Source organism: Rhea pennata, unplaced genomic scaffold (assembly GCF_028389875.1).
Source record: "Rhea pennata isolate bPtePen1 unplaced genomic scaffold, bPtePen1.pri scaffold_33, whole genome shotgun sequence".
NCBI lineage: Eukaryota > Metazoa > Chordata > Aves > Rheiformes > Rheidae > Rhea > Rhea pennata.
Genome location: NW_026907680.1, coordinates 2,257,078 through 2,278,789, shown reverse-complemented (window position 1 = coordinate 2,278,789; position 21,712 = coordinate 2,257,078). Strand labels below are relative to the sequence as shown.

Genomic DNA, 21,712 nt, shown 5'->3' with positions numbered 1-21,712 from the left:
CTGCCAGGGCAGCTCTCTGCCGCGGTCATGCTGTAGCTCTTTGGCTGCAGCTGTGGTGGCTGTGGCCTAGGGGTGTGCTGCGTCTTGTTGGTGCTGGAGAGAGGCGTGGAGAGGGCCCTGCCATGGCCAACGCATGTCCTGGGGCCAGGGGGCCTGTGGGGAGAGGAGGAAAAAGCTGCTGTACGCCTCTGAGGGGAGGAAGTGCTTGAGCCTGGGCCCCCCTTGCTGGGGCCCAGTGCTGGCTGCGTGGTGGGAGGGAACTGCCAGCTCTTGTGTGTGTCTTGGGTGCCCTTGAGTGCTGGGCTTTTGCAGGTGTGAGGGGAAGAAGGCGGGTGCCCAGGGCCAGAAGGGGAAGCGGCCACCCCGGAGGCTTGGTGCCAGCAGCGTCCATGGCCACCTGGGCTGTAGCACCCGGGAACTAGTGGAGTTGCAGAGCCTGAGGGCAGGTAGGAAGGAGAGCAGCAGAGCCCAGAGGCTGGCCTTGAGGCGAGCAGGCTTCCCCTTCTGCAGAGACCTGCTAGGGGGACGCCAGGGGAGGCAGCTCAGAAGGGCAAAGGAGCTCAGGAAAGCTGGCAGGCCTTTAAGCTGCTGAAGGAGAGCCTCCTCCAAGTGCCACTCTGCTGCACCTTGACACTCCAGCAAGCCCAAGTCAGGGCAAAGCCTGCGGCCCCTCACTAGCAATGGCGATTCTGGAGGACCAGGCTTCATCGTTCCATCTGGTGCGTGCGCATCTGCAAATGCAGGAGCTTTGCTTGAGCGCCTGCTCAGGGAGACTTTCATCAGCACTACATGAGGATTGAGTCCCCTTCTCTCTGCAGACTGACAAGCCTCGGTAAGGATCCGCACCTCAGACCAGCTTCTAGCCTCTTTGTCCTCCACGCATTTTCCATTCCCCCCACAGCAGGAGCTGCGAGAGAAAGCGCCCATCACAGAATCATCGAAGGGTGGAGGTTGGAAGGGGCCTCTGGAGATCATCTCGTCCAACCCCCCTGCTCAAGCAGGGTCACCTACAGCACACTGCACAGAGTGGCCAAGCGTTAGACACTGTGTTTATCGATAACTGTGCGGTCTAGGCTTGTAGTTAATCTCCTTTTTTAGGCTTTCTTACTTTCAGGTTGGTGCTTGGGATCTGAGGCAAAGGCAGGAAGGGTTTTGGAGCAGCTGAGGTTGTCCGCTGGCCCGCGCTCACAGAGCGGTCTGCTGTAACTCGTTGTGCTCCCTTTCAGCGGCCAGCGGTGCTTTTATTCCTCCCTGCTCCTCGTGGTGAGGTTTGCAGGCAGGAGCAACACGTTTGGCCAGGCTCTGGCGTGGGGCAGCCGGGGGGTGTGCCCGCACGCGGCCGTAGTGGGAGCCGAGCAGGGGAAGAGTACGGCCGGGTGTGGGCACGGCCGGTGGCGGCCAAGGCGGGCGGCAGGGCGCGGGGGGCGTCGCGGCCGCCGCGCTGGGGCCGCCATGGCGCCTGGCGCCGCTTGCGGCCGGGTCGGGCAGGCGCCATCGGCCGGGGCGTCCGGGGAGGCTGCGCAAGCGTCACCCTGGCAACGGCGTCCCCCTGGCAACGGCGTCCCCCTGGCAACGGCATCCAGCTGGGATCCGCGTCCCCCTGGCAACGGCGTCCCCCCGGCAACGGCATCCAGCTGGGATCGGCGTTCCCCTGGCAACGGCGTCCCCCTGGCAACGGCATCCAGCTGGGATCGGCGTTCCCCTGGCAACGGCGTCTCCCTGGCAACGGCATCCGGCTGGGATCGGCGTTCCCCTGGCAACGGCGTCCCCCTGGCAACGGCGTCCCCCCGGCAACGGCGTCCCCGCCCCCCGCGGAACTGCCTCCGGTGACGTCACAGGTCCGCGCGACCAATTGTTGGAGGCGGCTGCGGTGAGGGCGGCTGCGGTGGGGGCGGCGGGCGGAGCCTGGGCCTGGGGCAGGGCCTGGGCGCCCTCGGGGGCGGAGCGGAGCGGAGCGGCGGTGTCGCCGCCCTCCCGGGGCGCCTGCTCGTTGCGGGGCCGAGTCTGCTTGTGGTCGGCGGGGTTTGGCTGCGGGGGAGCCGGGGCGTGCGCGCTCAGGGCCTGTCAGCGAGGCCTGGGAGCGCGGCGGGCCGCTGGCAGGTGACAAGTGTCCGTGCGTGTCGTGGTGTGTGCCAGAGTGGGGGGGGTGTGGGGAAGGGTCTAGGGTGGTGGAGGTGGGAGAGGGCTGTGCGTGTGAAATCCTGTCATTTCAGTTAAACCGCGTGTTCTCTGAGGTAACTCTTGTATGTTTGTGTTCAGCGACGAAGTAGCTGAGAGGTTTTGAAGCCTGTGGCCGGGGGAGGCGTGGCAGTTTCCTGCGCTGATGGGAGGAGCAGGGAAAGTGGCCAGTGTTACTGCTGTTGTGTGCGGCATTTTGTGGCATAAAGGCGGGGGGGTGTGCGGAGGGTCTGGAGACGGACACGGGCGGGGGTTTTCAGTAGGAAAGCTGCCGGGCTGTGCACGGGCGAACGTTGTTTTTCAAAAGCGGAGTCGTCTCCCCCGCCCCCCTCCCCCCCCCGCCGTTAACGGCATCTCCCCGGCAACGGCGTTCCCCCCCGCCCCGCCCCCCCCCCCGCAGAACTGCTCCGGTGACGTCACATCCGCACGACCAATCGTTGGAGGCGGCTGCGGTGGGGGCGGCGGGCGGGGCCTGGGCCTGGGCCTGGGCCGCGGCGCCCTCGGGGGCGGAGCGGAGCGGAGCGGCGGTGTCGCTGCCGACTCAGGGCCTGGCAGCGAGGCCTGGGAGTGCGGCGGGCTGCCGGCGGGTGACAAGCGCGCCCGCGCGTGTGTGTGTGTGTGTGGCATGGTGTGTGCTAGAGTGATGAGAGGAGTAGAATATGTAGGAAGCGTTATTTCTGTTACATAGGTCATTTTGTGGTGTAAAGGGGGGAGGGTGTGGGGAGGGTACAGAGCTGTCCTGAGCTGACAGAAGGAGATAGGTGGGTGTTTTCAGTAGGAAAACTGCCAGGTTGTGCAAGATGTTTTCTTGGTCTGTTTTCCTTGCTTGGAGAAGGCAGTGTTGCCTCAGCATTCCGAAAAATGCTATTTCTCAAAAACGCTGTTGGAATCTGGCTCTCTTTTCTGTCCTCTGTACCTCAGTGGAGAAAATGGAAACTGTTTCACTGTGAAGAGGTGACAGTGCTTATGCAGTTTATAAGAGGAATATTGTTTTGGGTTTTTTGTTTTTGTTTTTTGTTTTTTGTTTTTAAACCACTGAAGCTCATTCTTAACACTACACACGATTTGGTACCTCAATGTGAAGTCCTTTTATGTAATTTCTTTTTGCTTTTTTACTTTTTTAAAGGTCTTGTACAGAGTGAGAATCTAACTGTATATAAATTTTCAGTCTTTAACTTTCTTTGTGTGCTTCCTGTTGCAGACAATGGCGGCAGAACAGATTTCTGCAGCTTCGCTCCTTGACAGGACTGTGAAGATTAGGAGGGAGGCTGAAGAGCGGAAAGTGGTCTGGGCCTGGGGCCTCCTTAATATGTCTGTTGGGGGGATGATATATACTGACATGTATGTTGATTGTTATATCTGACTCAACTAAGTAAAGCATTCTACTTTGTATATGCTTAAATATTTCATAGGACCCAGTTACTGTTAAATTGATCGCTTCTTCCTTTTCTTTTTAGGACTGGAAAACTTATAAGTTCCTATTACAACATCGCATTTTGGCCGCTCTGGTATATTGGTGAGTTGTCACAGCATGTGAATTAGTTTTAGGGAGGAGGGAAGGTTTCAGCCTTCATTCTTCTTGCTGGGGAAAGCATTTTTAAGGTTTGGGGTTTTTCGTTGTTGTTGTTGTTTTTTAATAACCAAGCTTCATTTTGTTTTCCTTTATCCCTTTTGGTGCTGTTGGAATTTCATCATTTTAGTGACAAGTAAGAAAGAGTGTGAAGAACAGGTTTCCTACCTTAAATGTGTTTAATGTGTGCAATAAGGCTTTGGGGAATAGTTGAAATAGTAGCGTTGTGTTGTATTGTAGGGCTGCAGGACATTTCCAAATAATCAAATTTGGTTTCAAATGAGTAGGCTCAAAAGTAATTGTATCTAATACTATTAGCGGATGAAAAGGAAGAAGAGTGAGAGCAATGTCAGGTAACGAGTGACAGAAGGTTTGGCAGAAGACACTTGATAAATAGCATGAAACTTCATTGCAGTGCTTTGTATCCTGTCTGGAAAATACCTTTCGCTTTTACAAATACATATTGTAGCAACAGAAATGAATTTCAATATAGAAAGGAAATTTATCTCTAATGGTTCTTGCATGAAAAGGAGAAGTTGTCTTACGTCCGTGCTCAGACTGGCAGTTATTGGTAGCCCTAACAATAAACTATTCTTGATTTGTGTATAAACTTGTTTTCTCAGATCATTTACTGTTACTCCTGTTTATGGTGCCTAGCATGATAAAAACCTTTGTGTTTGTTCTAGAGCTTGCGCTTGTATCCCTGTTCAGTCTGAATGCCTTATTTGATTTTTGGATGTACTTCAAGTACACAATGGCACCAACTACCTTGGTCATGACTCGTAGACAGCAGATCCTTCTAGGGATGCAGAATGCAGGTAGGTGTTATAAATTATAAATACTTTTTTTAAAGATGATATCTTTCTCAAGCCCATGAATCTTTAGTGAAGTGAGTTCTCAGTTACCTCATCTGACAAGAGCAGTAAGATGAACTAACTGCAGCCTATAAAAATTCAAAATAAAAGTGATAAATTGATGAGCAATTAAGGGGAGAAGTGGAGAGGAAGCAACCAATACAAAAGGAGAGTGGGCTGTTAAAGGGCAGTGAGAGAGACTTAAACTTTATGAAGCTGGACAAGGAATTTGTAACCTATAAATGGGATTGAGAACAAGGCAGAGTGTATAGGTTTGTATTTAAATTTGGTATCCTACTATCATCATACTGACTGGAGAGCGCCAAATTAGAAAGAGAAAAGAGACCTTAGTGTGCAGTCTGAAAATGACAGGCTAGAGAGGAGTTGCTCTGAAAAGTTCTGAACGTCTGAGTGATGTTGTAAAATATAGAAAAACTTGGCAGAGTTTGAAAATACAGCAAAAGCAAGGTGCTAGTACAATGTGTTACATACTACTAGGCTGCCTCCAGAGAAAGAGCGGCAGATACGGGAGTAGGGTTATATCACCGCAGCTGAGGAGTGTAATATCTGGGTTTGCACAGGTAAATGAGACATTAGATGTGCTAAAGACACATGAAGCAGGCAGGTAGAGTAGCTGACCAAATAAGTTACATAATTGCCTCAGGCTATGCAAAGGTGCTTGGTAGAATTTAACTGAAATTTTAAATTGTAGAATTTGTATTGAATTATGATCACGTGTCCCAGTTTTCTGATTTTTATGTCTTTGGGGTTGACTGCTGAATCCTGTAGGGGTCAGACTAGAATAGTCTTTTTAGTGTCCTAGAATTTCCTTAAGGGAAGAGAGTTGTGTATGTGTGTTTTACTGTGTATTTAAAGTGAGGAGGAGAGTTCTGGGCTGCTGCATGTACAGTGCTGATTGTGGTTTTTTTTGCTTATTGCAGCGGTACAAATAATTCCAGCACATGAGCTGGCAGCGAAGAAAGTCCCTTCTTCTACGCCTTCTCCTAGAGTCCAGGGTCAAACTGTGCTGAGTTACAGCCCATCCCGGCCCTTCAGGGCCAGTCCAAAATTTACTTCTGGTTGTATCTCAGGGTACAGCCCTCAGCAGCAGGCTCTGTCAAGCAACAGCGCTTCTTATAGCAGTGCTTTAACCTATTCACCAAGCAGCAGCTACAGTAAGGTAATGACCAAGGTGGCTTCAAGGGGAACGGTTTGGCTTTGCTTATCGTGTCCTTGTGTTGTGCTGTAAGCCATTGGAGGTGTGCGGCCGGCAGTGGAGGGTCCTGTGTGTGTGTTCGCTTTGTTTGCAAAGCAGATGAAATTTGTCTTGTCAGTATTCATCCTCTTTCCCTGGTGTTAATTTATTTGTTTTAGAGTAGCTAGCTTGTTTCAGAGCACAGCAAAAATAAGAAACTAGAATGTAACTACAAAATAGCAAAAACCTTCCCCCAAACGAGAGCATATTTTATAGCAGCAATCAGCAGAGTAATCAATTCTTATGTTGAGTCGATCTATTCATTTAGTTTATAAAGTCAAAATGGAACTCTCACTTTCCTCATGTGACACAACTGTTTGCTTTTGTTTCCCAAAGCTTTCCAGCTTCAGCTCTTCTCCTACTGGTTCACCATATGCCTCAAGTGTTGGGCCAGTGGAAAGCACCGGGCTAAGGTCTCGTTGCCACTTTTCACCAATGCGGTATAATTCCCGTATGAGTCAAGATGATGAAATCACAGACCGCAAGTCACTGCAAAAATACCTTCGAAGCGAAGAAGAGAAACAGCGTAGACTTCAATTGGGTACATAAATAACTTCATGTAGCCTGAAAAGCTTGGCAAGGAGGGGATGTTGGTTTTATTTGAGAGTGGATGAGAAAAGTTGGAAAAGATTCCTGCAGAGAAAGAGAGCTGCTGAAGTACTAGTCTATATTATAGATATACTAATAATCTCTGTAGCATTTGTTGTGTATAGTGGACTATAATGAGTTGAAGGGCTTTATCACCTCGATGAGAGGGATATTTTGTGGAGAAGGCAGTTGAGCTAAAGGTGGTAAATTACCTGCAGGCAGTTTTTGTCTGGGATAGGGACAGTGCCTTATTAATATAAAGATGAAATCAGTGTTTATGCAGACAGATTTTGGTGTATGTATTTATGATAATTCATGAGCACGTCTCTCCTGTCAAAGCCTTAATATAGTGACCTATTGCCTGTAGTGTTGCTTCTGTGATTACTTGGTGATAATTTTATGACTGTTCAATGTCATTTCAGCAAGTTCATGTTCCAGCTCTCCTTCCAGCAGCCCAACCTTTTGGAACTACAGCCGTTCCTTAGTAGAGCAAGCACAGGTGCTGAGAAAGTACCAGTATCAGGTGGCTTGCATGCCCCAGGCTCCATCAGCACACAAGGACGAAGCTCGTCTGAGCTCTCCACTGACTGCAGAAGAAGTAAGCTCAGCACCAAAGGAGCCAAGAGAGAAAAACAGGGCTCTAAAATATGTGGCTCCATCCAAATGTGAACTCCGTCAATGGTGCTAGAAAGGGAGAAATCCTATAGCATTTAACCATTTTCATACAGCTTGTAAGACTTTTTGCCACAAGGGGTATACATTTCAAATTCCGGACTGTAAAATTTTACAATTGTAAAATTGTAAAATGATTTCTTCCTTGGTGAACAAGGTACCTGTGTTTAGGTGGAAAACTGACTCCTGAGAGAATTTCAGGTTTCATGCTTTGTGGTCTTTGTAATTAACTAATACTCACCGTGTGGGCCACGGTGGAAAGCTGGAAACTTCTGTTGGTTTGGCCAACTGTTCAGAATTATTTTATCTGAAGTTGTTTAATATTACTGTGTAATCTGAGAACAGATAGACTTTGAGTTCAACTCAAGAATGGTGGTTGCGGAACTTTTTTTTACCATTTTGTACTCTGGATAAAATAAACTTGTGACATAAAAATTGACTGGAAACTGACCTGTACCTAATGTAGTGAAATAGTTGAAGGTGTGTAAAATTGTTCTCCTTTACACTTGTGTCTGGAATAAGTCTGATTCAAAAGAATGTCATTAATGTAGCTTTTAATTAAATTTGATCTGTTTTCTTTATGTCGTACATTAACTTAGTCTACCCTGCAACTTGGACCAATTTTATCCTAACAGAGCAGGGAACGCAAAACTGTGCGTTTGGACTCACGGGAGATTTAGTGTACTGTGAAAAGAGAGTAGGAGAGTAGTATGGTAAGCTACTGTAGAATTCACATGATACAGACATTAGATGAGAGTTCTGGAAGAAATGCAATTTGCATTATGTGCTGTGGCTGCGGTCAGAAAACGTCGTAGGCCCTAAAAACTCTTTAGTATTCTGTTAGGTTGCTGTATGTAGGTAATAATGTTCTTTCCATAGGTTTGGGCAAGGGTGATTGTGAATCGACGACAGCTTGATTACCTGGATTCCTGGACCGCTAGGTTCAGAAGTGTAAGTCCGGTCCCTGTGAACTGCCTGTTCTTGCTGTTAGAATAGGTACAGCAGAATGAAAAAGTACCTCAGTGCTCCCTGTATACCTAAGGAAGTGAGAAGAATTACATATTTGAGTCTATTTGAGGATTAGGGTGGGCTTGGACATGGAGACTAAAACAGCATGCTTGTAACCAAGAAGTATTAAGACACATTTTCAACCTGAACTTTTGCACTTGCTGACCTAGGTGTTTTCTGTTCTGAAAACTTCACAGTTGTAAAGTTCACCCACCTTTGAATGAAGACACGTGCATCTTAACACACAGTGGATGTGAAAAGACTTGTTTTTTCTTTCTACAACCCAATTTTCTGAATTTTTTCTGTTTTTTTTTCTCCTGTATTTCAAACTCCTTCTGGACTCAAATAAAGCATGGGAAATGCCAGCCCGTTGACTTTTTCCAACAGCCTTGAGGAGTGTAATAAGAAAACAAAAAGAAAATTTTGGTCTTAGGCAATTGCTTTAGCAGAGGAAATACAATCACATACTATGACAAAATAATTTGTAAGCCTAACTTTGAATTACCCCTTCAGTCAGCAACTATCACATATGTAGTTCTTCTAAGTAGTGGGACGAGTGAAATGTAAAAGATTTCTATGATATGTGGGATTATGACTGTTCTGTACCAGATTCCTAAGCATCTGTTCATAAACCTACAGGCAGCTTGGCTTCAGTTCCCAAACTGTGTCACATAAAAGTGTCACATACTGTGTTTATCAGGCCCTTCATTTCCTGAAAGGGTTTTGAGAGGGAGTGGACCCATGAAAGTTTAAATTACCACTATGAGTGACATGCAGTGCCTCAGAATACCCCTTTTCTCATTGTACAGGAAAGCTTTATCAGTATCACTGCTTTCTGGAGATTTGTTTTCCCAAGTTCTCTATAGTGAATTTTTGGCATTTTAGAGGGTCTTTCTAGAGCCAATCACCCCTATCTAAATTGATGCTCTTAATTACTTTTGCTCCTTGGTTGACTTCAAAGTTCCTGTTGTTAAACTCCTTTGTGATTGTAACAGTGATGCTGACTAGAGAGTAAACTAACATTTTTGTCACATTCTTGTTGCTTCTAAGCTTTTTAATTTTTGCATTTCTCTTTCCTAGTGGATTAATGAGACTATTTTAGTGCCACTTGTACAAGAGATTGAGTCTGTGAGCAGTCAGCTGAGAAGAATGGGGTACCCAGAAATGCAGGTTGGAGGTATGATGATAGAGTAACTGGGGGGTTCCCTGTGGTGGTTGGTAGCAGGCCACCCCATAGCAGGGCACTGCATAGGTAGTATAGCAAACAAGTCTGCTAAGAATTACAGTTCCGTTTCCTGTTTGTATTGGTGTGATCTTTGCTTCATGTAATGCATTTTACTAAACTGGAAGGATTCTTCATAGGATTTCTGGAAATACTGATAAAGGCATGCTGATGCTGCAATAGCATAAAATTCTTAAGCCTCTTGTTTCCTCTGAATTCATTCCTGGAGAGTTAAAGGCTCAGATTAACATCCTTGTATTTTAAACTGTCAGAAAACTATCACACGTTGCAAGGATGGTTGCCTGTCAGCCCTCTCTGTCTACGTTAGTATGTGTCTTTCCAAACTTAAAATCAGCTACTTCCTGAAAAACCTATTGCTGTTACTTCCTTAAATTGTTACCTGCTATCTTGTCTGAAAGCAAACAGGCCACAAAAAGTTTTATGAAAACTTAGATGTGATACATTGTGTCCAAATAGTGTTTAAGAACTGAGAAGTCGTCTTATGACTGTGATAATAATAAATCTATAGACCTAGGAAGTATTTATTTATTTATTTATTTTAACTTAAATTAATTCTGTTATCACAGGCGATTAATCGTTTGCATTTAAGATCTAAGATCATTTTAAGGTTAAGATACATTAAAGTTTATTTATTTATTTATTTTAACTTAGAATAGTTCTGTTATCACAGATAGGCTATTAATCGTTTGCATTTAAGATCTAAGATCATTTTAAGGTTAAGATACATTAAAGATTATTTAAGTACTAGGTGTAGCACTAAGTGGGGTTGGGGAGGATAATCTCAGGTGTATTTTGGAGAGCTATGGGCATTAGAAGAAAAGATCTTTTGGTTGGGGCAGTTGATTTTTGCTGTTTTGGGGTTTCCCCCCCTCCTTTTTAAGCATTTTGATGAGCTAGAATTCTAGCTAAAATTTCATAGTGCAACTCTGAAGGAACTCCTTCTGTTGCCCTATCACATGCATATTCCCCCTCAATCAAGTGCAGGATTTGATAGGCTTCATTTAAACAAAGCCTACTTTTTTTTGGCCTGTTTGTAGTTTGTCCTCAAGATCTGCATCTGTTGTGGTGCCTGTGAAAAACTGATCACTTACTGACCTCATCTCCACCTTGCTGCCCTCCTGCTGCTCTTTAAAATGGATGTTACTTCTTCCCTTTTTCACACCATATGTTTCTGTTTTCTTATGGAATGCAAGCCCTTCAGATAAGGGTCTGTCGTCTTTTGCGACCGCACAGTGCTGCATAGCGTTTATGTTGTGTGGTTTAAGGGAGACAGCTAGTACTTCACTGGGATTGGAAACAAACATTTGGAGTATTGGATAAGCTGTTAACTGTGTATAAATCTTAGTAAATTATCTTAGTAAGTTACCTTAGTAAATAGTGAGACAAAAAAGCCAGTTCCTCCTTGTAACAGTGCATTTGTTAACGCCTTGTAAGGGAGAATGTTCAAATTTCTGTCGTGGATGCAGATGTCGTGCTGGCTCTTGTCGCATGCAGAAGCCAGCGTCAGCAATCTGAAACAAGCAGCGCTTGTTAAAGCTCCAGTCATGCCAACACTGTACGCTATAATGCAGTATTTGGATATTGCAGCGAACCAAGAGTATTTGTTTGAAAGGATCAAAGGTATGTGGTCTACCATACTGACTTTAAAACGTTTCAGTTAGCTGGGTCAAGCGTCGGTGGTGTCAGATACCCCGTCAATTAAGAGGTTTGAACTACAGTCACAGCAGGGAGAAGAGCTGCTTTTCAAGTAGCAGAGGTAGTTTTTGCAACTTCCTCTTTTCAGACCGATGTAATGATGTGGGACTTGGCATGGAAGTTTTTATTTCTTCTCTCAGTTTGGGGTGTGAAGTGTCCTATTTAATCCCTTCATTAATTACCAATAAAAAATACCTTGTAAACTCCACTCCCCTAACTTTATAAGCACTTCCTTAGTTTAATTTTTCCTATTTTGTGCACTGAAAATACATGCAGTGTTCTTGAAGCTAGTGTCAAATATGTCCTCCTTGCACCTTCAACCTCCAGTAGCTGAATAAATTTTGTTTTTTCAGAGCTTTCTCAGGGAGGATACATGAGCTCATTCCGATGGAACAGAGGAGGAGATTTCAAGGGCCGTAAGTGGGATGCTGACTTGCCCACTGACTGTGCTGTAAGTTTTCAAAGAAGGCTTAATATAACTTCCTAAAGTGTGTCTTTCAGGGTAGATTTTTGTGTGTGGTAGCAATTAAGTCTTTTGAGGAACATGGTCAAAATCCTGTTTGCCTCACGATCCTGATATTCTCATTGTAGTCAGTGAAATTATGCAAGGAATAATGCCAATGGGATTGGACATTGTGCAGATCACAAAAACGCGATTTCATGTCTTAGTCTTAAGCCAGTCTCTTATTTAGACTCACCTGAGATGTCAGTCAGGTAACTGTTTTGGGAGCAACCTGACAGAAGGTTGCGGATTTGTTAGAGCAATATTCTTACCTTATTAAAAAAAAAAAAAAAAAAAAAAAAAAAAAAAAAAGTCTGCTTTAACCAAGTTTCTCATGCAAGATGAACCTTAAAATTTTCCTTTGCTGTAATGGTTAGAAGAACAAACGGATTATTAAGTGGCGTGTCTTGATGTTTATTTAATTCAGTAATATTTCTTGAGAGATCCACAGGGATTACATTATCTTACTTGAGAACAGACTTGTAGTCATGCTTAGCCAATTAATGCAAAAGGTCAGGAGAAAGCACTTCAGTGAATACAGTGACTTGAAAATTCAACTGAAATAGTTAAAAGAAAGGCCACAAGATAACCCAGGGAGTGGAGAACAAGCTTCACGTGTGACTCTTCAGTTGAACTCTGTATTTGAAAGGAGAGTTCAGGTGATTTGATTCCCTCTATAGATGTTCAGTTACTGGGGAGAAGCAGAAAGAAGATTCATATGCAAGTTTTACAACCTTGCTGACAAAGATGCAACAAGATTGAATTGCTGGAAGCTAAAGCTGAGCAAAATCTGTCTTGAAATAAGATTTGATTTTCTAGTTGTGAAGATGACTAAATATTTGGGACTGACAAGCTGGGAAGCAGCTCTAGCTATCTTGGTAGACAGCAAGCTGAGCAGTTTGAAAGTATTAAAGACCGTAACACAGACCATCACACCCTGAATTCATTGTCTTTTAATGAAACCAGCTAAGAGAGGTAGTGTTGGACAATGTACTAAACTTGTAAAGATTCTGGAAAAGAAGTTCTGATATAACAGATGAAATTAATATTAAACATTGTCTCGAAGCTTTGGCATTAACTTAAGACAATAAGTGCCAAATGAAGAGTTTTTAACGGTAATGTTAGTCTCATTGCATGCAACTTAAAGCAATAATTTCCGCTAGACCTTTTGAGGCTTTGGGCATTTAGCCCATAGAAATTCTTCTGTCTGCCAAACAAATCCTATGTTGAACACAGGAGGTATCATACTACAGAGTAATTTGGTCACGCTGCACCCAAAGAATGTTGAGAACTCTACTGTAAGAGTTAAAACACAACATGCAGTACTGCGATTTTCTCGCTGTTAGCTAAGAAGATACTTGTTCTAGGACTTTCTTCCAAAATGTTGAGAGCTGGTAAGATTCATGAGCAGTCCAAGTTTGTCCATTGATTTTGTTTTGCCATTTTTGACAAGAGAGGAGCAACTTGCTGGGTAAGTGTAGTGTTTGGAAAAGTTGTCATTAGATCGGATCGGCCTCTCTAAGCCAAATCTTTGCAGCTAGCGTAGAAACCATCATGAAATCAGGTATCTTGTAGTTTGTCCTATACATGCTATTCAGATCTGTGACTTTGCAAATTCTGTGAGATGTGAAGATAGTTACTTGTATGTCAGGAGTTCAGTTCACATGCAGCACCTTTTTAACGTGTTGTGACTGAAAGGGTTTCATTTACAGGAAGAATAAACTTGTCTTGATGTCTGTGGCGTGCCCTGGACCATTGAATTCAGTGCTCTAAGTGTTAAGCTGCCTTGGGCTTCTAAACATGGTGGGATTAATTAAGTCCATGATGCAGCAACAGACTCTCAAATACCCTAACTAATGTCTGAGATTATGGAAAGAAAGCTGCTGTCCTGTCAGTCTTCTTAATGATACTAAAATGAGATTTGTTTTTGTTTGCACAGATCCTTATGCACATATTCTGCACTTACCTCGATGCCAGACTGCCCCCTAGCCCCAAATACCCCGATGGCAGAACCTTCACTGCCCAACACTTTGTTCAAACACCAGATAAACCAGGTATTGGCATTCTTGGACTGCTTGTTTAGCTGCTGTTTCCTGCTTGGATCCCATCAGCGCTCTTAAAATCCCTATCTTATTTTAAAACTTTAATTCACAGACATTACAAATGAAAATGTATTTTGCATCTACCAAAGCAACATCAATCCACCCCACTATGAGCTGATCTACCACCGCCAGGTCTACAATCTGCCCGAGGTATGATCGTGTTAGTTTTTTCTGCTGTCAGGAAACCTTGAGCAGACCTGATCTGTTTCTTTTTCATTCTTCCTTTTCCTTTGGAACTAGCCACATCCATTGAATATGTAGGCTGGCTCAGTGCAGAAAGCAAATGTTACCACGATCTTTGACCATCATGTGGTATTTAGTCTGCTGCTGAACGATAGCTTCAGTGCCTAGCTTAGGTACATCAGTGCCCAGGCAGCAGCTTCCTCTTGTTGTTTATTTTCTGATGATTTATTCTAAAATCCTAATTTATGTAAGCTCTGAGGTGTGTTGCTATTCCTCAGTGCCAACGAGACTGATGCTTGTCTGTACGAGCTTTTGGAGGGAAACATCTAATCTCAATATCAAAATACTAGACTTTTCCTGTACATCTTGATTTTATGATTGAGCCCCGATTGTGACTTGATTTTCTGATTTCAGAAAAGCTCTTTTAAAAAGCATTTAAAAATATTTGAGGGTGATAATCCATCTAGAAAACAAGCTTGGTCTTTTTCTGGTGTTTGCCTAATTGAAAGATAAGAATTGAGGCAAAACCCCAGCAGTCTAAGCTGTAATACCATTTCGCGAGGTCTCTGTTATAGTTTTTTCTCATCTCTGATGATATAACAGGCCGACAGGGCGCACACTGCAGTATATGTATCTTGCAAAAAGTTTTGAAGGAAAAATTGTGCTGCTCCACCTAAGATCAGGACAGGGGATGACAGTTGTTTTAAATAAGACATTCTAAGATATTAGTGTGGTTGTTTGCATGTGATTTCATTTCCAAGTTTTTTTCTCTTCCCGTGGTATTCAGGGCAGAAACAACATGTTCCATACATTGCTTATGTTTCTGTACATCATAAAGACAAAAGAATCTGGGATGCTTGGGTAAGTGTCAAACGTTCCGTATCATTGCGCTGCGCACGAGATCTGAGCAGGAGCTTTCTGTTTTGAAATACCGTAACTGAAGTTGCTATCATAGGACGATACTGATGGAATTAAAATGGTCTTCTCATTTTAAGTAATGGCAGCCTTTTTACAAAATCATGTCAGTTTTGTGTGCATGAGCGTGCAGGAAATGTTTTGTGCTTTTCTTTGGTCTTGTGCTGGCTGAAAAATCCTGTGGAGTCCATGCTGCGGAATAGTGGCCTTGGCCAGACAACCAGGTTGCTACCTTCTTGCTAGAAGTACTGTGCTATTTATAAACAGGAGACAGACACTGCCATAGTGCTGTAATCTCTTGGTTTTGGCATAACAAGAGGAGTTTCGAGTGCACAGTGAAAGCCGGAAATGTCCGGACTTTTTTGTTCTGAAAGAGCTGTCTTTAATTCGAGGTGAAACACGATACCTACATAAATGTTAAAATGCTGATGTGTGGGATTGGCAGTTTTTCTTGTAATGAAGATTTGTTTTAAATAGGAGCTTTAACTTACTTGTGTCTTATCGTTATAATGCTGTTTTTGCAGGCACGTGAATTTTGGTGCATCAGGAGTCAATGTTCTAGGGGTGTTTGGAGAGTAACATCTCCAGCAGGACTGCAGCTCAGAAGAACGATCCTGCTTCTCCTACAAGACGAACTGAGCAGCATTGTTTCACTTGTTGCCTTGAATATGGACTATGAAATGGGATAATTTAAACTCTGCTTTATGGACAGAGGGGAAATGTTTGTAATTTCTGTACAGTTTTGGGGAGGATACTCTGTAAAACGTTGTATTGTTTTTTACTGATGAAATGTATCTAAACAGGAACTCCAGGCAGGTCTTTTCTATTTGGCTCCTCACCTTAACAAATCGTATTTAAACCCCCCTTGCTATTTCTGTTGCATTTACTCTTCAAGCACTCTAAAGAGCTTAACTGCCCGCAGGGCTCAGCAATGAACCCGCGCTTGCCGCGTTTGAGGGTGGAATGCAGCAGCGCAGCTGGGACGTGTCTCCCGCAGTTGTACCCAGCCGCTCGCTGGCGAGCAGTCCCTTGAAAAGACAGTTACTGCAACGCGGCCAACTGCCGGATTCACAAGATCCAAGAGATTCCAGACGGGCATAACAGGCGCCAAGTTAGCGCTTACACCGATTTTTGGTTAATTTAATTACATGCGATCTGAAAGGACGTTGTCTTTTATCCCTGCTCATTGGAATAATTGGATTTTGTGACCTCTCTGGATGCTTCAGGTGTTTCCACTGCAGATATAAGGGAAAGAGAAAACTTTTTGACTTGCTGGTTTCAGTAGGTGTTTATAAGATAGATTTAAACCAAAACAAAATAAGCATACCATTCAAATGTGACCATCTTACGAGACAGAAGATGTTGTGGGTGATCGAGTACGACTAGAACATTACCCTGCCTTTGCTTTTTAATTTTTTAAAAATTCTTTTATTTCTCATGTTAGCTTTTCTGCTAGCAGCTCCTTACTTTTAGGGCCTTGCAGACTGGCATGTGGCTTCAGCATCCCCACATGAAACCAGAGTGGATACACCTGCGTGGGCTCATCCCAGGAACTTCGGGGAACACCCCGAAGTTCCTGCTGCCTCGCCAGGAACTTCTTGGGGGCGAGTGGCCGCCGCCTGGCCAGAGCCTCCGGCTTCTCGGGAACGAGTCAAGCTCTGGGGCCACCGGCCAAGCTGCGGTTCCCGTTGCAGTGACGGTCTCAAAGCTCGGGCAGCAGTGGAACGTCCCCGCTGCGGAACGACGCCTGCGCGAGCGTCTCACCACGCCTGCACGTGCCGCCGTTCCCCTTCTGCGGAATTGGCTTTTGGGGGAAAACACTTGCCTTTGTTTCAAAGAGCGGGCCCCACTTTTTAAGGGGGGGATCCATTGCAAATTCAGGCAAATCAAAAAGGGGGTTAGAAGTTGATGTGGTTTATTTTTTTAAACAGAGGGGTAAAACTGCGATACTGTTGTCCCAAAATCTGGGTTCTGTTACCCGGTGTGCAAGCAACCAATAGACACACAGGGTCGAGATATTTGTTCATTTCATTTCTGTGTAGAGATGGGGGCTAGGTGGTAGATCCACAAAGCTAACACACCTCCTCCCCCTCTCATTCTTGATTTACACACGCTTTCCAGGGAGTATTTTATACAAATCTTTCTATTGGTTACAGTTTCATTACCTCAGGTAATCGCTCTGCGCTTGCGCTTTCACATTCTTGTTAATTAGCACAGGAAGCGAAGAAGAGGCGGTAACATCATTATCATGTCATTTCCATCTCATTATTCATTTAGGAGTGTGAAGTTTAATATGTTAATAAGCCTTAATGAACCTAAGGTCACTTCTGGGTTATTCTGCTGTTTTTGTCTTACCTTCCCCTCACAATCTTCACAGCGCTGTGGTTTCATCAAGGTTATTTAGCCGGAGCTGGTTATCCTTTGCAGTACTGTTTTTCTCTCTCCCTTGTCCTTGAGTCGTGTTAACTATTTGCAAGTTTTTTTTCTCACAGTATTTCTCTAACAATTCCCCCCTTCGAGACTTGTTAATATCACTTATCTAGCAAGTCTCATTTAAACAACTTCAATTATTCTTACATGGATGTTAAATTAATTCTAAGTATTTCCCATGGCATGGGTAATCCGGGAGATTTGGGGAACAGGGAAGCAAGCGGTAATCTGAGTCACTTTTTCTGAAGGTCCGTATAAGCTACAAAATCAGGTTAGTTGTACCAATGAGCGTGCATAACAAAGTTAACAATGTCCTCATTTTCCATCTTAACTCTATAGCAAACAAATTAAATTAAACAAATCAATATTCTTGTAAATCAGCTCTATCTATAATTAACAATACTATCAGAATGCAAAATAACACCTAATAACACTTAAGAGCACTCTATTTCCATGTAAAAGAGTTCAATTTTCCAAGTGCAATTCATCACTTTTGTAACTTCTGTATTATCTTGAGACCTATCTTGTGGGTGTGGCAGTCCACGAGTCATTCAAAGGTGCCTTCTTTATTCGGGAATAGTGGGTCCAGGAACTTATTCCCTCCACCTTTACTGCAGTACCAGTTGTCAGAAGCACCAGGTAAGGTCCTTTCCACTTTTCTCTTAGTGGTTCTTCTTTCCATGTCCGAATATAAACTAGATGCCCAGGCTTGAAGTCATGCACAGGGGAATCCAATGGAAGGGGGGGTACGTTGATTAAAGTACCTATGTAAAGATGTTAGTACCCGAGACAAAGACAATAAATACTCCCTCAACATTTCTTCCCCTCTTACATGCCTTTGATCACTTCATCCCCCTATTTCATTAATTGGGTAAGGTTTCCCGTAAAGTGTTTCAAAAGGGCTTACTCCCTTTTTTATTCTTGGGGTTATTCTTATTCTCATCAAGGCCATTGGTAATACATCTACCCATTTAAGATGGGTTTCCTGACACAGTTTTGAAATACGTCTTTTAAGTGTTTGGTTCATTCTTTCTACCTTACCGCTAGACTGGGGTCTGCATGGAGTGTGTAATTCCCATTTCATCTGTAAAAATCTGGATGTTCCTTGAACCACCTCTGAAATAAAATGAAGTCCATTATTTCAGGATATGCCTTCAGGAATCCCAAATCGAGGAATTCTCTTTTAGTAAAATTTTAATTACCTCTTTTGCACTATTGGTGGAGCATGGGAAGGCTTCTGGCCAACCAGAAAATGTATCTACCAAAACAAATAAATATTTAAACCAACCGCATTTAGGCAATTCAGAGAAATCGATCTGCCAGTGTTCCCCTGGGGTTAACCCTCTTCTTAGTTCTCCCATAGGTGGTTTCTTCTGAATTTTGGGGTTAGTTGCACAACAGGTGGGGCATCTCCTTACAATAAGGTCAGCATTTGATAGCATCTTTGATCCCACGGCATATCTTTTTTACGCTGCTTATCATAGCATCTGCTCCCATGTGAGTTTCTTCATGCAGTCTCTTGAGGAGCACTTCCATCATTTTGGCTGTAGTTAAAGCTTGTCCATTTGGAGTGACCCACCACCCTTCAGCATTTTTTGTACATTTTAGCCTTTCTGCCAATTGATTGTCTGAATATTCAGGAGGTCTCATTTGCATTTTTCTACTGGGTAATAAAGCCCCAATCACCTGTCCTGCTAGTGCTGCCTTTTTGGCTGCCATATCTGCTCTCCTGTTTCCTTGTGCCACTTCACTATTTCCCTTCTGGTGGGCTTTGCAATGCATTATAGCTACTTCTTTGGGTTCCACTGTTGCTTTGAACAATCTTAATATCTCTTGTCCATACTTGATATTACTTCCTTGAGAATTTAAGAGCCCTCGTTCTTTCCAAATCGCTCCATGAGTGTGAACTACCCCAAAAGCATACTTTGAGTCAGTATCTATATTTACTCTTTGGCTCTTTCCGATTTCAAGGGCTCGTATAAGGGCAATGATTTCAGCCTCTTGTGCTGAGGTGTTTTGTGGCAATGGTTTAGCTTCTACTTCTTTCCATTGAGTCACTACTGCATATCCAGCCTTTCTCTCTCCATTCTGTACAAAGCTGCTACCCAGAGTCAATGTGCGGGCCTCTTGTATTAATAAAGACGGTGGCTGCTATAGCCCGGAGGCAGGCCGGCCATCCTTTACTTACTTTGTCTAATTGTTTAGAAAGATATGCCACCGGTCTTTTCCGGCTCCCAAGCATTTGGGTCATTACTCCCGAGGCCACCTGCTGCCGCTCATGCACATACAATTGAAAGGGTTTAGCCATATCTGGGAGTCCCAGTGCTGGAGCTTCCGTCAATTTCTTTTTTATTTCATCGAAACTAGCACGGCATTCTGGGGTCCGCTCTAACCATTCTCCCGGACCCTTTAGGGCTGCATATAAAGGTTTAGTTATCAGCACAAAATTAGAGATCCATATACAGCAAAATCCTGCCATTCCCAAGAATCCTCTCAGCTGTCTTTTTGTGCGGGGTCCTGCAATTCGGCATATAGCCTCTTTTTTTTCCGCTCCTAGTGCACGTTCTCCTTTTGATATTTTAAATCCAAGATATTGGACTTCCTTCTTCGCAATCTGAGCCTTTTTCTTTGAAACACGATACCCGGCAAGTCCCAAACAATTGAACAGACTCACTGTCGCCTCTAAACATATTTGCTCTGAATCCACTCCACTCAAAATATCATCCACATACTGTAAAAGAGTGACATTTTTGTTACCTTCCTGCCATTGGGCTAGTTCTTTGGCCAAGATCTCACCAAACAGGATAGGGCTGTCCTTGAATCCTTGAGGAAGAACCGTCCAGCATAACTGCTCCTTCTTCCTTGTAGTGGGACTTTCCCATTCAAAGGCGAAAATTGTCTGGCTTTGTTCCTCTATAGGAATACAGAAAAAAGCATCTTTAAATCTAGCACTGTAAAACAATTGTTAGTCTCAGGCACTGAGGCTAAAAGAGTATATAGGTTTGGCACACTTGGATGGATATCTTTTGTTATTTGGTTCACTGCCCTCAGGTCCTGGACCAGTTGATATTCTTGGGAGTGCGGTTTCCTTACCGGCAGGATTGGTGTATTGAATTCAGACTGACACTCTCTAAGCAAGCCATATTGCAAGAAGGCATTAATTAGGGGTTCCAATCCTCTACGTGCTTCTAGCTTAACAGGGTACTGATGCACCCTAACTGGCTTCGCTCCTGGTTGCAGCTCTATTTTGACCAGAGTCGCGTTTTTTGCTTTGCCTGGCTTTGTTGAGGCCCAAACCAAGGGAATCACCGCATCCAATACACTTGAAGGGATACTTGCACTGTTATCGTCTGGAGCCGATCCCATCAAAAGGCAGATCTGTGCTCTCCATGCCGATTCTGGAGGGCTGTGGAGCTGCACGGAACTCTCAGAAAAGGTCACCTGCGCATTCAGTTTGCATAGTAAATCCCATCCTAATAAAGGGAGGGGACACTCTGGCATAGAGAGAAATTCATGAGTCAATTTAGTACCTCCAATCGTGCACTCCATTGGTTGCAAAAAATGGCCTCAAAGCTTTCCTTCCCGTAGCCCCAACAATGGTGGACCCTTACTTAAGGGTCCTTTACAACTAGTTATCACTGAATGAGTGGCTCCACTATCTAATAAAAAAATCTATAGTTTCATTCCCCAGCTTTACTGGAACCAGGGGATCAGCTGAGGAAATTCTGATTTTCTCCCCTGGTCCCCTTCATTCCATATCTGACTCCTCTAACATAATTAGGTCGGTGTTTGCTGGGCTCTGTAGCTTTGTTATCCTTCTTTGCTTTGGACATTCATCTTTCCAGTGCCCTTCCTGCTTACAAATTGCACATTGATTTGGACCCAAAGCGGGTCTAGGGAGGCCTCCTCCTGGCCTCCCTCCCCTTCCACCTCTTCCTCCTCTGTTACCTCTCCTGCTTCCCCTGCCCCTGCCTTGGGATTCATTCCTCTGGACAGCTGCCAGGAGAGAAGCCTGCAGTTTCATTCGATTTTGTGTTTCTCTTGTTCTCTTTTCATCTCGATTATTATATACCTTATACGCTATTTCTATCAGCTGTGGAATAGACATTCCCCCAGCTCCATCTACCTTCTGCAGCTTCTTTCTAATATCCTGAGCTGACTGGCCAATAAAGAGCATATTAAACAGCCTTTGATTTGCTTCCTCATTTGGATCCAGGTCTGTCCATTTTCTGGCTCTTTCGCATAATCTTTCATAAAAGGCAGAGGGATTTTCTTCAGGCCCTTGCTTTACTTCATACAGTTTTGATGCGTTCTTTGGTTTCGGAACTCTGTACCGAAACCCGTATAAGATTAGCTGTTGATACTGCCTCAATAGCTCCCTACCCTTGCTCCTATTTGGATCCCACTCTGGATCCTTTCTGGTGCGTAAATAGACCTCAGGTTCCCCCTTTCTGTCCCTTCTCTCACCCTCTTCTTTTGCCTTAGCAATTACCAGCCTCCTTTCTTCTCCCGTCAGG

General features: G+C 44.2%; 1 protein-coding gene and 1 pseudogene across 1 annotated transcript; one reads left to right on the top strand and one right to left on the bottom strand.

Annotated features, from left to right (window-relative positions):
• Positions 1–1,452: 1,452 nt before the first annotated feature.
• LOC134154702 (transmembrane protein 209-like) lies at positions 1,453–15,344 on the top strand. Its single transcript, XM_062601383.1, has 15 exons — positions 1,453–1,756; positions 3,393–3,519; positions 3,636–3,694; positions 4,435–4,566; positions 5,544–5,782; positions 6,194–6,398; positions 6,868–7,043; positions 7,997–8,068; positions 9,206–9,302; positions 10,863–10,988; positions 11,417–11,514; positions 13,505–13,619; positions 13,720–13,817; positions 14,638–14,711; positions 15,290–15,344. Exons 1-15 carry the CDS (start codon positions 1,453–1,455, stop codon positions 15,342–15,344), a joined length of 1,977 nt encoding a protein of 658 aa, XP_062457367.1.
• Positions 15,345–18,066: 2,722 nt separating this feature from the next.
• Positions 18,067–20,714, bottom strand: LOC134154701 (uncharacterized; annotated as a pseudogene).
• Between the last annotated feature and the right edge of the window lie 998 nt (positions 20,715–21,712).